This window comes from Passer montanus, unplaced genomic scaffold (genome assembly GCF_014805655.1).
Source record: "Passer montanus isolate IOZ18808 unplaced genomic scaffold, ASM1480565v1 scaffold16, whole genome shotgun sequence".
NCBI classification, from domain to species: Eukaryota; Metazoa; Chordata; class Aves; order Passeriformes; family Passeridae; genus Passer; species Passer montanus.
In genome coordinates, this window is record NW_024363160.1 from 13,936,131 (window position 1) to 13,949,650 (window position 13,520).

Sequence of the window (13,520 nt, forward strand, 5' to 3'; positions counted from 1 at the left end):
AAAAAGCGCAGACTTACCTTCACACTTCTCCCTCACCTAATCAAGCAAACCAAAGAAACTTTAGTCAGTGATGCTCACTCCAGGGAAGCTAAACTCTTCTCTAGACAAGTCTGGCTAGAGCCATCACCCTCTACAAAAGCCATGCTGTCTCAAAAGCTCCTCTCCTTCCCTATGTCTGTGCAGAAAGCTTTATTAAAACCATGAGGTAAGCATAAACTAGGCTACGTGAAAGAACACCCTGCAGAAGCCACGCAGAGCAGCAGGTGGTAGAGAACTACAGCTACAAGGGGTATCCACTGGACTGACCAAGAGGACACTCATTTGCAGCATTGTCTTTTGGTATGTGACTTCTCAATTGCTCTGCAAAGGAAGCACCAAGGGTGGTGATGGTAAAAAGGACAAAAAATCATACACACTGAAAAGCCCACAGCACACAAACATGGGAATAGCTGTAGGGGAGTCTACCAAGGACCATTCTACCCCCCCTACTTTTGTCTCCAACTATGATTAATGTCAGATGTTTAGGGAAGAGTTTAAAACAGCACAAGCATGCAGCAGGGTAGCTACAGAAGAGTCTTCCTGATTCCAGTTTGTGGCTACAACTAGAGGCAAGATCTTAGTATTTAATTCTTAACAGATTTGTCTTGTCTTGAGTTTGTCCAGTTAGTCTTGAACTCATGTAATCTTTCAGCATCTGTGTCATTCTGTGACAAAGAATTTGGCAGCTCATATCAACTGGATGAATGAACTCCATTTTAATGCTGAATCACCTGCTAGTTTCACTTGATGCATCCTAGCACGAGACAGTGCCCAGTCATTCAGTTTACTTCTTATCTATTTATGAGGCATGGGTTTCATTCTTGCCCTCTCCATAACAATCTCATAACAAATGAGGTTGAAGATTTCTATTCTCTAGAACGTTTTGCTCCTACCAACTTGCTCGGAAGCTTTTCAAGTTCCACTGCACCTTTTTTCTTATGAATGGAACGACCAAAGCTACTATCCACAAGTACAGTTTGTGTGCAAGCTTAAGGGATTCTTAAAATTGTGGTGTTTTTAGAAGCCTTTCAGAGTACTTAAAATCCAGAACAAACCTCAACCCTTCTCATATCTGACTATTTAGGTCAGGACAAAGCTGCTCTGCCCATTGTGTCTGCCTTCACAAGCAGACAGTTCTAGTCTGGTTTTCTGACTTAGCTTTAATGTTCCCTTTCCCATGCACAGGAGGGTGTCAAGGTGTCTGCAAAACAGCAACAAGTTTGCCGCAATCAGTGTTTCTAAAGAGTTGCAACCGGATAAGAGTACTTGGTGGCACAGGACTAAAATGTTGCATTAGGCAAGACAGAACCAGGGAACTGACACCAAGCAATGGCCAGGTGAAGGTGAATGGGGACAAGAGAATGAAATAGTGACTGTGCTGAGAAGAGGAGACAGAGTGGGAGGAGAACGACTGGGACTGAGTCAAAAAGAATGCCACTGTGCTGGGACTGAGCAGTGAATCAACAGCCATGTGCAACAGCTTCTCCATGTGTCCAGGAAGCTGGAATAACAAAGCCTGGCTGAAGTTGTGAGTAGTGGGAAAGATATCATATGAAGTAACAATTTCATAGCATATTTCCAGAGAGATTGAGGACAAAGATAAAACCAGCAGGTAGTCAAGGTTGTTGCCCTTGTCTGAATGCAAATAATGTTATCTCAAGGAGGATAAAAAGGGATGGAGCAGCTGCCCTATATAAAAGAATGTGCTATAGATTCCTGCAGAGCAGGCAAAATCCTCTTTAACATACTTTAATATATTACAGCTATGGAGTTAGAGACCATCTCCACAGAAGGGGTTAATAAGTCACCAGGGTTGTTTGTCTGGAACATGAGTGTCCTGATAACAAAAGAACTGTAAATCTGAACTGTCATCTACAGATGATTCAGACATTTGTATAGAAACTGCTTATCATAGAACATGACACAGACCCTGACAAACTGGATATGAGAGGCATTATATTTTCATACCATTCCCATCCCTTCTCATTGTTCCCAAGAAAGTCAACCCCTTGCCCCCGCCCAACATTTCATGCCTCCAAATTTCTCAAGTTCTATTATACATAGTCTCAGGTTTATTCCATTTGTTCTGCCCCTCTCTTATCTATCCAACACACTTCCACACTGCAATGGGAGCCAGGAACAAAAGTCATGTTCCCAATACTCTACCATCAAGCTGCACTCTTTTCAAGCTAAAGACACACTGCCATGACTTAAAAAAACTCCTAAATCAACCACAAAACAAAACCCTACATAACTGACTTCTTCCATATATAGACATGGAGGGAGCTTCATTCATTAAAGAGAGATACACAAAGCATCATCCATTAAAGAAAAACACACTGGGAAAAACCTCAGGGGTTTTAAATAACCCTGAGGTTACAGTTCTTTCTAAACTTTGGTATTCCTGTGCTTTCTAAGATAACCTAAATTTACTACTAGATCTTCACAATGCAGTAGATTCTACAAAGAGCTGCCACGCACTAACCCTTACTACAAAAGGAACTTTTCTGTTTTGGTGATAATTGACATGGAACTCATTAGAAGGAGAAGCCTAAATACAAAGATAGTTGGATGATTTTGGTACACTTCATGCTTTATTTGCTCTGCTTGTTCCCTAAGGAATTTGATGACCTTGGACATTTAGGTGTCTTATTTTCACTTAAAAGCCATTTTACAGGCAGTATTACACATGCTTTTTTTTTGAGACAGACATATGCATGCCTTTCTTATACTGCTGTCACAAACCTCAACACCAGTAAAATTCACTTGTGAAAAGATGGAAGCTGCAACTGCACTAGGAACCTTGAAATGATATGCAATGCTTTTTTTCCACAACTGGTTGCAACAAGCATCCTTGATAGTAAAAGAAAACTTTACTTTTCCCAATAAATTAGGTGCCTCTCCTGACACCATGAACTAACAAAATGGGTGACAGAACCAGCCACTAAAAGACCATAAAATTATTTTTAAAGCACTGTCACAACCCACAAGGAAGACATAACCAAAGGCTTTTAGAGAATTCAAGCCATTAGCCAATCTACTCTGTTCAGATCTCCTTCCAGAACTACAGTATTTAGAAAGCACATTTATAAGAAAGAGAAATTATTACGACTGGTCCTATGTGTCCCATTAAAGTTCTCTTCCCCCATTTCTTAAAAATGAATTTACAAAAAATTCAAATTTTTCCCCTCCAATTTATTCTGAAGACTCCCGAGATAGTCTGGAAGACAAAGTCAGACAAATCAAAACTCAGCAGCTTTCTCACTGTGCTCATGACCCTTTGCAGAACACAAAACTATTAGCAAATTATCCACAATAGCAAACAACAGAAAGCCTCATCAGAGGTGAGCAAACCAGCAAGACAAAAGCCTTTAACTTTCTATTGATGTTGTTAATTCCTCTGGCGATATCTTGTCTCTCCTTTCAAAGGAGAGCATTGCACTCCCAGCAGTGCATGCTCTGCTCATCCCTGTAGCCTCTTCTGCCGCAGCACCAGGCAATCTACCAACAGGAGACAAATGAGACCCTCTTTCTTTGCTTCAGCTCTTTAGATGGAGGTCAGGGCCCTGACAGGGCAAACATACTGCTTTGTTTCTCCCCATTACTCCTGAAGATCCTCTGTGGTGCTGTCAAGAGCCATGCCCCAGAGAGGTGCCAAACCTGAGGAAATGCAGATGTCTTGTGTGGCATGCAGCTGCAGGAAAGCTAACACAGGCCTCTTGAATCTTGTTTAAAACACCAGGCAGACTTGGGGAGGATGTGGGAAGACCACAAAGAGAGGGGCATTCAATACATGGATGCCAAGACAGCAATGCTGTCAGCTGCGCTTAAAGCTGTTGCTCTCCAGAGCTGTGCAAGAAAGAATATGGGGCTCAGCTGAAGCCTTAAGTTAAACAAAGCAGAGGGGTTGGATTAGCATTCACAAACAGCCTGGTGCTTCAAACAACATAAAAATACACTCTGGGAATGACAGCTCAAAGTCTGTTTATGTCCCTGTCATAGGTGCTGTGATCCATCAGATTTCATGAATCCAGGATGTGGTACACAGAAATCTCTGCTAAGCTTAATTAATAAGTCATCCAGGAATTTCACAAACTAGGCACAAAGAAGCACAGCTACCTCAGTGACACTGTGGAATCACCTACAAAAGCACCTGTATGCATGAAAACTGTGATCAAAGATGCTTCCTTCAAAACAGACTCCAGGCATTTTGACACTACCAAAACCACACACAACGTGCATTAAGACACTCATATAACTGTGTCCTTGAGGAAGATAAGGAACCAATTCAGCCACACTGACATTTGAACCCCTGTGTCCCAGAATTATGAAGAAAAATAGTCCCAAGATGGTTTAAACCATCAAAGCAAGGAATATCTGAGCCACTTAGGTATTAGTTGAACTAGTGTCAACAGTCCTGTTTTAAACTTAATGGGGTCATTGTTCAACTACAGACTGAAAAAAAGCTAGTTATAACACAAATAGCTATAGCACCCCCAGAAACATCCTGTTTCCTATTCTGATAATCTGACCAAATCATGGAAACAGAAAGTTGAGACAAAATATTGTCAGTGACTAAGGAAGAAAGCTTCAAGGCTTGATTCCTGTATCAGAAGATTCAGAGATATCCCTGCAGCCAGGATGCAGCAGAAAGCAGCTGGTGCACAGGTTCAGTTTTTTCTGGTCATTCAAGAATAAATCCTTTCACTTTGCAGGCATGAATGCAAAAGGTGTCTGTTTCTGTACCACTACTGACTTGCAATCTGCTGACCTGTAGGTTTTGCCTAAAAAGCCCAGCTGAAGAGCCCAGTTCTCCCCACAAATATAAGGTTTCTGGTTTTGGAAAGACATGGAAGAGAGACACAGGGAAGGGAGAAGGATGCTGCCCAGATAGGGTACACTGTCTTAATCATTCAAGTTTTCCAGGATCCAACTAGATAAAGCCCTAAGCAACCTTGTTTGACCTTGTATCTGAGGCTGTCTTGTGCAGGTTGAACTGGAGAAATCTGGAAATTATTTCCAACCTGAATTATTCCATAAATCACACTTTTAGGAAAAATGGTGGGTATTTTGTATATACACTTCCTTCAATAATGAATTGACAAAAGTAAGTGCTTGCAATAACACAGTCATATCATCACCCTTTATCCATGTTAAGTCATCAGTCTGACAGGATGACACAAATTCCATTTGCCATAATAATGATTCCCTACCTTGAGATAACCTGATTTAAATTCTGTTACACAACCATAGTTCTAGACTCGATTCTAATTACCAAGCCAATGTTAGTTATAATTACCATTGTAATGGATCAAGAAAGCCAGGACACAAAAGCAAGTCCAGACATAACAGCACATCTTGGCCTGCTCATCTTTTAAGTGACCTCTTCAGAGTTTCATGAAGTATGTTGAATTCCCTCCAATGTAATGCCACAGAAGGCATTACAGACACAGAATTTGTTTTGAGGGCTTTTTTTTTTTTGAGAGCCAGGTTAAGACAGTAATAAATCCACTAACTAAACAACTGAATGAAACTTAAATTCAAAGATCAGAAGGCCTCAAGTAAAAGACACAGACCTACATATATCCATGCAGGAATGACTCCTAAAACAATGTGTTCTTCACTCAGGAAAAACCCCAAAATAAACCTTTTGCACAACATTAAAATGATTTTGCACATTATTCAGTTTCACATCAGATCATCCACTGTCAGGGTACACAGACTGCAGCACAATAGAGAGCTGAGAATGTGGTAGGGATTTATTAAAGAGTTTTGACACACACAACACATGGCAACTCTCTTTTTCAGTTCTGTCTTCATTCAGCATAATAGTTTGGGGATATTACCACTCTCTACGTATTCCAGTCCCTACCAGGTGTCTATGAGAGTGCTGGAGAGGGACTTCTTACTAGGTCTTGTAGAAATAGGGCAAGAGGGAATGGCTTTAAATTTAATCAGGGCACCTTTAGATTAGATATTAGGGAAAAAATCTTTACCATGAGGCTGGTGAGACACTGGAAAAAGTTTCTTAGAGAAGTTGTGGGTGTACCACCTCTGGAAGTGCTCAAGGCCAGATTGGATGGAGCTTTGAGCAACCTGGTCTAGTGAGAGGTGATGCCTATGTCAGGGGTTTGAAACTGGATGATCTTTCATTTTCCTTCCAAGCCAAACCATTCTATGGTTCTAAGATTCAAGAGAACAAGCTCTTAACCATGTGACTTTTTGATGAATTTTCACCCAAACCAGAAGTTAAAATCATCAGAAAAGTGTCTACTGCACTTATCAGTGTGCTGTGCAAATAAAAAGGATCTGCTGTATCCAGTTAAGTTTTATTCATGCTACATAGCAAATACATAAGACTAATTCCTCACACCATTCTGAGATAAACCTCACTTGCTCCCCATGTAAGCAAGCAAATCTGGCTACCCATTAGGAACTGATAGAGTGGATTTACCAGAGAGGGCACAAAGGAAAGACCATGCTCTTGTAAGATACCACAATTACATACTCCATACAAATGCTGGCCAACTTTAGGGATTAAGTGTCTTGAGGAAGGGTTCAAGTGGGGAAAATAATGCTACTCACTGCACAGAGCCAGAGAAAGTTCCCGGTTTCAGAGTAGAGTGGAAGGAGAGAGGAATTTACCTATAGGGGCACACATTTTCATTTACTTCCTAGCATTTAAATATTTGTAAGTTTAAAATAATTAATAGATAAGCAGTCCTTACAAAATATGGAACTTCAGCTCACGAGACAAAAAAAATATATCTTAAACTTATTCAAAAGATAAGGTTGGCAAAAAGTGGTAACTATCAGTGCATAAAAATAGGGAGTTTTTCAATTTTGAAGTGACTACATGGTGCTCTTTTGGAAAACAAGTATGCTGAAAAACTATCATTAATGGTTAATCTTTATTTCAGTACCATGCTCTCCAAGAAAAAAGTTCCCCATAGGTATCCACCACTAGTAACTGGAAATCAAGGAACTGTAAGAATAGAACCATCTGGAGTCACCTTGTCAGATCTTTGTCCTGCATCATCTTAAGCAAAAATTCAACCACTTATAGGTCAAATGAAAGCTAACAAAATAACTCCCTCATTCCCTAAAAATAGCTAAAAAAACTAAAGTATGGTCCTGTCATATCTTGCACATGCTTCCTCCAAAAATCCTGAGCTGAAGACAAAAATTAGCTGTTACCACAAGGCCAGCTTCAACTTGCCTTCCTCATTATCCTCTATCAAGAAGCTTTACACATCAGAAGTGGATAGTTGATAGGAAAGACACAGCACAGGGACTTGGAACACAAACTGAGTCGTGACTGCAGCTTAACAGCCTAGAGATAAGCAAGAGTCTTATCTTCCAACCAAAACAATACGTGAAGCTTTTCTATGCAGTTAATATCACTGAATAGAAGTAATTTTTAAACTAGATATATTAGTATATAAGAGAGTAGGGGAAGAGATTTCCTAGTAGAAACATAATACACTCCCACCAAAAGTAAATACTACCATAAAGATATTTTGGCAGTAATCCTAACCCTCCAGAACCTCTTGGTATTTGGCATATTTTGAAGTGGCGTAAAAGAAATTTCATGGTCTTTTGATTATCCACACACTCCACTAGATTCTAGATATTTAGTAAATACCACAAAAATGATGATATATCAACATTTGGCTTTTTTTTCCCTTCCCTCACCATGAACTGGCCACAAAATTAGCAGGCCTTTTTAAAGAATACTCATACAGCAAATGACCTCCTATAGTGAACAGTGCTTTTCTATTCTGTCTTGCAAACCTCCTGGCTTGCCTGCAGTTTTTTTTCTAGCAGTTTTTTCCTTGGAAAACAGCATATCCCAAGTAAAGCAAAACAAAGACTCCGGGAGGCAGAGCAATCACTGGGGATTTACCCTCCTGCATACACTGAATTCCCAGAAGAGTTTTCTGGTGAGGGTGACCACCCAGCAAAATTCCCACAGTGTGGCACTCCAGCTGGGATGGGGGAAGAGGAAATCTGTAGGGACAACCTCAGTTTCCCAATGTGCCCACATCTTTTGTACTAGTATAACTCTTCTGGTTAGATTTAAAAACTTTTTATTACAGTATGGTTGCATCCCAAAAAACCCTCTCACGAGCATCATTAACATGAACGTGCCTCATAACGTTTATCCAACTTTCCATGTACACTGGGATAAGTCATGCTGGTGTAATAAAAACAGGACAACTTTTACCACTGGCATAAATCTCAATTCTGTTTTCACAGCTTTATGCAGAGCATGCAGCCTCTTCTGATGCTGCAGCCTGGGATTTAGGCTATATAAAATAACGTCTTCAAAACTTGAAAACACTTGACTAACCCTTGCTGAACTCTGAGCTACAGATGCTAGAGTGGGACTGACACCCACAAGAGCCTGATGAGTGCCAGGTCACACATGTTGCCACAGCCAGACCTGCTGCTTCACAGAATCAATTTGCTGGAAAAGGCTCCAAGATTATCAAGTCCAACCTATCACCAATCTAGGTCTAGTTGACCATGTTCAACTAGACCATGGCACTAAGTGCCACATCCAGTTTTTCCTTACACACCTTCAGGGAATGGTGACTCCACCACCTTCCTGGGCAGCCCCTTCCAATGTCTGACCACACCTTCTGTGAATAAATTCCTCCTGGTGTCCAGCCTGAGCCTCCCTTGGCACAACTTCAGGCTAATTTATTTTGTCTCCTCACTTTTGTCCCCTTTTGTCCCCGGGGAGAAGACTCTGACCCTACCTGGCCAGAGCCTCCTTTCAGCTGGTTCTAGAGAGGGATCAGGTCTCCACTGAGCCTCCTGTTCTCCACACTTCACATCCCCTGCTCGCTCAGCCACTCCTCATCACGCTCCAGACCTTTCCCCAACTCCGCTGCCCTTCCCCGGACTCACTCCAGCCCCTCAATGTCCTTTTTGTGGTGAGGGGCCATGGACAGAGCCACCGTGCCACCCTCCGGCCCCAGCAAGGCAGCAGCACCCTGCCATGGGGCTGATTCCTGGGAAACTGGAGGCTGCTCTCCCTCCTGTGTGAGCAGGACTCCCTGTCACACTCACTCCCGAGCATTTTAATACAGAATCGATACATAAACGAGTTTCAATAAAGCTTTAATCCGCTTCGCTGACAGCCTTGCCCGTGGCCCCGCCGGCCGAGGTTCCCGGGCCTGCGGTGCCCTCTGCCGGGCTGCTCCAGCACCGATCCCCGGTGGATCTGCTCCCGCCGCTCCCACACCCGCGCCTCCTCCGGCCGATGTTCCCCGGCTGCCAGGCCAGGGCTGCCCCTTCCCCGGCTGCCCCTCTGGGGGTCACAGCTCTGTGACCTCCGCTCTGCCCGCCCCGGCTGGGCCTTCTCCGCCACATTCCGGCACGGGGCTCCCTGGTGCGGCACCGAGAGAGGGGAAATCACAGAGTGACAGGGTCAGTTAGGTTGGAAAGGACCTCCGAGATCACCGAATCCAACCTCTGAACAAACGCCACCATCACATCACCCAGACCACGGCACTAAGCACCACGTCCAGTCTTTGCCTGAACACCTCCAGGGACAGTGACCCCAAGCAGCCCATTTCAAATGCTACTGTGGCCTAGGTACCATCACATCTCAAGTCTTTTCACACAGGTCAGTTCACTGTAAGATACTAAATAAAGATCTATAGCTGACACAGCATGCTTCTTTATAAATAAACTTACATTTTCTGCAGTAAATAAATAAAAAAAAAAGCTACTATATCTTAGCCAGTAATATTCCATTCTCACTGCTTTCCCTCTCTGGACTCTGCAATCCTCATCACTGAAAAGGGAGTCCTGCACATACTCCTTTACCTCACCATGCTCTATTCCCAACATCTGGGTTTTTAGAGAGTCACAGTCTCAAAGTACTAAAGAGAAATAGGGAATGGTCTCTCACCCACCACACTACAGGAAATTTGGGCACCAACTTGTCACAAGCAGCCAGGGACTGTACAGAGTCGAGGTGATCATCTCTGGTGAGAAACCCATCCACCTGATAATTTTTGCAGACACATTGACATACAATAAATTAAATTTTAATATAAGAACAAGTTGCTCCACTGCAAGGGTGACCAAGCACTGGCACATGTTGCCCAGAGAAGTTGTGGAGTCTATGCTCTTGGAAATACCCAAACCAAAACCCGACACAGCAAGCTTCAGCTGCCCAGATGCGAGTAGAGGGGTTTGACAAGGCACTCTCCAGACGTGCCTTCCCACCTCAGTCATCCTGTGACTCAGTGACCACACTACCAAGCTCTGTGTGACAGGCACTGCTTGGTTTTGAGGTTTGGCAGTCAAAGAAAATGCCTTGAAATTCTTGTGTACATAATTCCTTCTGAAAAGATAAGGTAAGCAAAATTCTCACACTGCCCCAATTCAAACGCAAACAAATATGAATACATTCCATAATTACAGAAGCAGCTTTTTTTTCCTCAAATTTGGAACAGTTTCTCACCTTACAAAGCTCATCATTCTCCTCTTTGACAGGCAGAGAATTAGTATTTGTGCAAGAGTCCGAGTCTGATATCTCTACTGAGCTGTCCTCTTTTTCTGACCCATTGCACTGATCGGTGGAATCAGTATCCTTCTCCCATTCAATAAGCTTCAATTCATCTAAAATAGAAGATTGGTAAAAATAGTTTTTCTTAATCACCATAAGCACAAAGTCAGAGTAATACTACAGCTATCCTGAACTTGGGGGAAAAATTGCAACTTTTTTTTCAACCTATGTTCAACTGATCTTTGTGTTTAAGTATTTTGTGTCTCATAAAGGCTAAATCCAACTAGCTGAAGAAGTTCTGTGAGGAAGGATAAAAATCACATACATACAAAAAAAAAAAAAGTGTCCTGTCTGCAAAGAGGCAGTACATTTAACTGCACAGGTAGGTAGGATGTTCTCTTTAGTTTAACTATTATTAATTTTTCCTTGGTTTAGTTAAGGGTTTTTTTTGCCCAGCTGCATTGGATTTTCCATGTGTACTTGTTCAGAATTAACTGTTCTAAGCAAATGCCTTAAGCAATGTTAACTAACATCTGCTATTAGTGATAATCCTCACAGAGGAACAAAAAAGCTAGTTGAAATGGTCACCTCCTAAACACCATGCCTAAATATACAGGTCTGCAAATCAAATCTCTAAGCACTTCAAAGAGAGAATTGTTGAGGACAAATTAATAGGAACAGGAATAAGAAAAGATGGAAGTAAAAAGCCAACAAATAAAAAAAGCACCAAATAAACTCTCAATGCAATGTCAATAAACAAAGAGATGCAGACAGAAATGCAGAACTTTTTTCTACCACCATCAGCACCGTCTGGTATTTAATGCAACTCCATTTGTAACTCTAAGGATCTACTGAAGGGCATGGAAACCTGAGCTGCAGTAGCACCCTCACAATCCTTTAGGTCCAAATGCCACAAAGTGTTGACAGAGATAATTTCAACGTGTTTTGCATAAATGAGCATGTTTGAAGGAGAAAGGATGAAAGCTTTTTGGGGGGTTGCTTTTTTGCTTTTGTAAATGTCCTATTTCTGACACTGAAATAGTCATGTACAGGGGAGAGGCAGCACCTGCACCATGCTCCAGGCATCTGTACATACCCATGGAACTGTGGCAGTACCTTCTGTACTTGGCAGTGCTACTATAATCTAAATACTAGTTTCTACATTGACCTTTCAGACTCTGAAGTCACCCAGACAAACACACAGCTTTAGTGCTACCTCCTTTCACACACACAAATGCATTTCTGTTTCTGGCTATGAAGAAGCTTCATCAGAAATTTTAAACACAGACATCAGCTACCAGGTAGCACAAAGAGGTTTCATTTGAAGCTGTGGGACAAGTTGCATGCAACTTGTGACACTGGAATAAATTCCTTGATGAATACAAGGCAATCCATTTTGTCACACTCAAGTACTGACACTCAAAGTGAACTGCACATGAAAGGGAACATCCCTTTAAAAAATACTTTTTCCCTACTGTCACCACACCTACAACTGTACCTCTATAAGCACACACACATAGAGGCAACACTGGGTATAATGCTAAAATTAGTGTATATCATGGTTACTTCAAAAAACATGGAAATTACAGTTCTTTTACTGCCCACTGCTTTCAGGATATTTTTGGCTTAGCAGAAAAACATGACAACTGGATTTTCTCAGTAACCTTTAAGCAGATACATAACACATCAGGTTTCCTCAATTACACAAAGAAACCAAATTTTGCTATCTTATAAGCATAAAAATATGTCTGTGTATTGTCTCTTAAAAAAAAAGAAAAGAAATATTAAAGCCTGCAGGATATATTTGCAGGAGGACAAGTGAATTATATTAATGGTAGGTTAGAAAAATTCCTATTCAGCAACAGATTGCAGTTTAGAAAATGAACAGTCTTTCCTTTTCAAAAAGGAGAAAAGGACTAGGAATGACAAAAGATAGCCATCAGATATATCAATGACAGTGTCATATAGATGAAAGGAGGAAGATTTTGCATTTTTGTTTTAAACCTAAGGAGCATATTTCACCAGTGTCACATATGAAACAAAAAGTCATCAACCAGTCAATCTATTTGCTCAGCTCACAGCAGCATTTGAATGCTTTGCCAGACATCCAGGATCCAGTCTAACTGTAATATTTTAGATCTAGCTGAAGTACTACAAAGTTAACCTAACTTATTTTATGTTGTAAAGACTTCCTAACAAGCTCTAATGCAACTTATACATTCTCCCAATTACTACTTCTATAATAGAGCATATAATTTTTCTGTCTTCAGCTGCACTTTTTAATCAATTTCTCTCCCCTCTGTCATTTCCTGGTCCATTAATTAGAAAGGAAGTTCTAAGAACTAAAACTCATGTCTGTTCACATAGTGCAGCTAACAGGGGAAGCAAGGAAGACTGTGTTCTGAAATGAAAATAGATGACACAGAAGATGATGCTATCAGCAGCTGCAAAGCCTGCCATATCTAGTCAGTAGATGCAGAAAATTGTGTTTCTTTACTCCAAGGTTTAAATGTTTTGTACATAATTTATAGTAAATGCTTACTCTATACCCAGATGAAATTTATGAAAAAACCCCAAAAAACAAAAACAAACCCCTGCAACTGATCTAACCAAAATAGGAATGGATCATGCCATTTTGTCAGAATGCCCTCAAGAATATTTTCATTACAGCACTGAAACTGACAGAAGGTTTCTTGTTAAATCTTGCATTTGAACTTACCTTCACTACTTCTGTCCTCTAATAATAAATCACATCTGCTAGGCAATTCCTCTGCTTTGGAAGTGTCACTTCTTTTGCTGTCCAACCTTGGAATCAACGTTTTCTTTCCATCATCTGAAAAATCACTGCCACTAGAGGTCCATATTATGTCCTCAGCTTCCTTAGAGCTTTCAGCAGCAGCAGCTCCTATGAAAAAGCATTGCAAAGTGTTAGACTGCTACATAAACACAGTTT

General features: G+C 41.2%; 1 protein-coding gene across 2 annotated transcripts in view; it reads right to left on the reverse strand.

The window, feature by feature from the left end:
- Positions 1-13,520, reverse strand: part of SPIDR (scaffold protein involved in DNA repair) — a 195,889-nt gene that overhangs the window by 172,371 nt on the left and 9,998 nt on the right. For both annotated transcript variants that reach the window (XR_005626834.1, XM_039702841.1), the window contains exons 4-5: positions 13,287-13,472; positions 10,523-10,680 (exon numbers count right to left, since the gene is read on the reverse strand). Coding sequence is in view for 1 of the 2 variants with exons in the window: in XM_039702841.1 (XP_039558775.1) it covers positions 10,523-10,680; positions 13,287-13,472 (344 nt within the window). In the remaining variant the exon portion in view is untranslated. The remainder of the gene's footprint in view (positions 1-10,522; positions 10,681-13,286; positions 13,473-13,520) is intronic.